This window comes from Mytilus trossulus, chromosome 2 (assembly GCF_036588685.1).
Source record: "Mytilus trossulus isolate FHL-02 chromosome 2, PNRI_Mtr1.1.1.hap1, whole genome shotgun sequence".
Taxonomy (NCBI): Eukaryota; Metazoa; Mollusca; class Bivalvia; order Mytilida; family Mytilidae; genus Mytilus; species Mytilus trossulus.
The window spans coordinates 51,732,187-51,735,651 of record NC_086374.1 but is presented as its reverse complement, the minus strand read 5'-3'; the positions used below and the strand labels follow the sequence as shown (position 1 = coordinate 51,735,651).

At 31.8% G+C, this 3,465-nt stretch overlaps 1 protein-coding gene across 1 annotated transcript; it reads right to left on the bottom strand.

The window, feature by feature from the left end:
- Positions 1–1,405: 1,405 nt before the first annotated feature.
- On the bottom strand, positions 1,406–3,194 carry LOC134705212 (uncharacterized). Its single transcript, XM_063563977.1, has 2 exons — positions 3,120–3,194; positions 1,406–2,215 (listed from the first exon to the last, which is right to left on the bottom strand). The coding sequence occupies exon 2, from the start codon at positions 2,188–2,190 to the stop codon at positions 1,657–1,659; it is 534 nt and encodes a 177-aa protein (XP_063420047.1). The 5' UTR covers positions 2,191–2,215; positions 3,120–3,194; the 3' UTR covers positions 1,406–1,656.
- Positions 3,195–3,465: the final 271 nt, after the last annotated feature.

Sequence of the window (3,465 nt, the reverse complement as noted above, 5' to 3'; positions counted from 1 at the left end):
TTTCTCTATATAAAATTATGTATGATCAAATATGCATTTACATAAGTTATTTCTTTCACATTTGATAAATTATTAGTACACTATGAGGTGTGCTGTCCAATAAAGGGACCACAGTAACAAACTATTGGTCATTTTATATTATATATGTTTATTATTACAAATTGCCTACTTTATTTGCTTTAATATTATATCAATCACCTAAATCAAAATCAATCATATTATGTACTTTGTTTAACCTATTTTTAATTTACTTTACATTATGTTTGAAAATTATATTGTAATTATTCTGCTCGTTTTGGGCGCCGTGATTGGCAAATAAAATATTTGTTTGTTTGTTTTTGTTGTTTTGTTGTCTCTGTGATACATTCCCAATTCCCCATTTCCATTCTCAATTTTATTAATCACAAATCTGATGTAGGATGACACATGCGTTTCCCCTGACAAGTATTGGCATATATCATAGCTTCCAGTTTAAAATTGCCTCTTCCCTCATTCCCATATTTTGTGAATCAATAGTAATATATGCACAAAAAGATATGACATAAGATGTTGAAACGTGATTAATTCATCACCATAATTTCATCATGGGCTATCAGATATACGTTTTAAGTGTCTATATCAATGAAACACTATCCAGTTACGATTATCTTCTCATTTTTTAATACCATAATTATGATTATCTTTTTTTCCGAGTAACGATTATCATCCCGAATTTTTCAACGGCAATTTTCAAAGCGCTTAGACAATTCCAGTGCACCGTTACGATTCAAATATGATGTAATGGTATAGAACAACCTTGCAGCTGAGTAACTATTGACAAAAAACATGCTACATTTGAGAAAAATGGCTGTAAAGATTTTACCTATATCTGCCGTCGCCATATTGGGATAATCGTAATTGCAGTTACGATTATCTCTTTAATACCAGTGGTATATGATGGCATTATTAATGTTTTCTATTTATTGTCGAATCTAAAATAAAATATTTCAGTTGACTGGTTCTATTTGTATCTAGCTATTGAATCAACGAATGCCACATGTATATGCATTTAGCTTCTGAATCCACTAGTTTTATTTCTTTTGCTTGATGTACATCTTGCATGGCACAATCATTTTACACGATGGAAACAGAAGCTGTATATCGAACGTAAACACACATTTCCTCAATATTTTCTTGGTTTATTTTAGTTATTCAGAGAGCATGTGATGTTCAGCTGGAATGTCAGGATTAACATCAGAAGACAATATAAAACTTAACTTAATTTTAACTGCATCTTGCAGTTATTATTTTCCTGCATCTGTACCTATATCATTCTACTGTCTACAAGAAGATTGAAACATGAGATATAATTTTGAAATTTAATAATAATAAAAAAAGATATATAAAGGCATTTAAAGAGTAAAAACATAGAACAATTGATATTTAAGATTACCATATATCACAATACTTTTAATAGCACTACAGAAATATAGCTGATTTAAAAATTAAACCATCTGTAATTTCACTTTCAAGTCAAAATCATATATTATATTTGTCCGTGTCCTTTTCCGATTGAATTTGTTTAACAAGATTTATTGTATAAGTTCAAGGCAATGGAAACATGTGTTTCGTCCATAGCAGAAAGATTATAACTGGACGTGAACATGTACTAAAAGTTTATTTTTTTACGCTAAGTGCCGACATGTCATCCGACAAGGAAGAAACCAAATCCTCGGATTCTGAATAGTCTGACGGATCATAGTTATCTGATGCCACTTCATCTAGTATAGTCTCGATACATTTGGCGGGTATGGTGCCTGCGACAAGCACTTCTCCGTATTTTGTCGCCCAGTTACGAAACATACTGTTTTTTTTCGGCTTCTCTGGCCATGGATCTGTTGGTAAATGCTTATCCAACACAGCAGGATCTGAGAGATCAATAATTTCGACATTCGTCAGCTTCTTAACATTTATTTTTACGATTCTGTATGTCTTCTGAACAATTTTCTTTTTCTTGTTCCGGGCTTTAGACAGACCTAAAAACGTCTTCGCAGCTCCAAGAGTGGCAGTAGTCGAAATATATTGAGAAACCTTCTTGCCCGCAATGTGCGAGCTTGGAGTTATGTTTGCCTCGGGATTTCTGGCTTTAAGACCTTCTGCTGTATTTTCGTCATCTCTCAACACACGGTAAATGTAGTCTGGCAAAGGCATCTTTTTGGTTTTCAGATATTCAGTACTGTTAAAATTTTGAAAGCATTTTTAAAAAGGTCATTTTGATAAATTAGTTTCTAAGTGCAAAATTCTATACATATTATTCTAATATTTATATTTTCGCTTTGCAATTACTAATAATTATTGTATGCATTAATTATATATGTATATAGTTATCAAAAGTACCAGGATTATCATATATTAACAGAATGAACTACATATAAAAAGACCAAATGTGTACACAACAATTGCCATAATAAATATTGTTCGATCAAAGAGCTCGTAGTGTAGTAGCTTGGTTTGACCAATGAGCACCACTTACAGTCTAATAGTATCAAAAATTATTATTTTCTAAATTTCTAGACGAACATGTCGTAGACAGTGGATAACACAGCATTGTTGTCAGATTGTGTATATGCTAATCAATTAAACAATCAAAATTCAAAACAGAAGTTGTTCCTAGTATAATATAATGGGACTACAATTGTTCCTATACCAATGTGCTGTTGCTTCGCGTATAGCTACACTGACACCACACAAAAACATTCGCATTACCATACATGTTTTCCATGACCGTTAATTTATAAAGCTGTTCATCAGAGCAGTGGAAACGGTAGGTCATTTTCTACTTTCTCTTTCCATATGTCATGATGGGCATATATCTTTCTGCATTAAATTGCCTGAATTTAATACATACTAGAACCAGAAATATACAGACTGGCACAATGAAAGATGCTGGATCAAGTTAGATGCGATTAATATCACGGTACGGTGTGCTGTATTATAAACATGAATTAAATCAGATTAGATACGGAAGTCTTTTTCAAAATGCAAATAATTAATATGTACTTTTGTAATTATATATTAAATATTTAGTGAGAAAATTCAAATTTAATTGTCGCCTAAAATATACATTTACATATATTTACCCATTGCTTAGATGTGCATGAATATCATTTTTGTGTGTGACTTTAATCAGAGACTTACCCGATTTGTTTACCAAATCCTACTTTCGTTTATTATAAGATTGTCCCATGACTACATCAACCATTCATTGGAGAGAAATAATTAGGTATATAAACTTGTACAGGTATAAACATATAACAGGAGCGACGGGGTTCAACCTAGGAAGCTTTATCAAGATTGTCTGGTGTTTTCGAGGTTTTTGTTTATTTATAATGCTGTTTTTAATCTGTGCGAATTTTAAAGTAGATAATGCAAGAAGAAACTCGAGATCAGTCATCAAATGTAATAGAAACCATGCATGACCATGCA

What these genes read in the sequence shown, in the direction of transcription:
- LOC134705212 (XM_063563977.1), bottom strand. Translation starts at nt 2,190, where the DNA reads ATGCCTTTGCCAGACTACATTTACCGTGTGTTGAGAGATGACGAAAAT.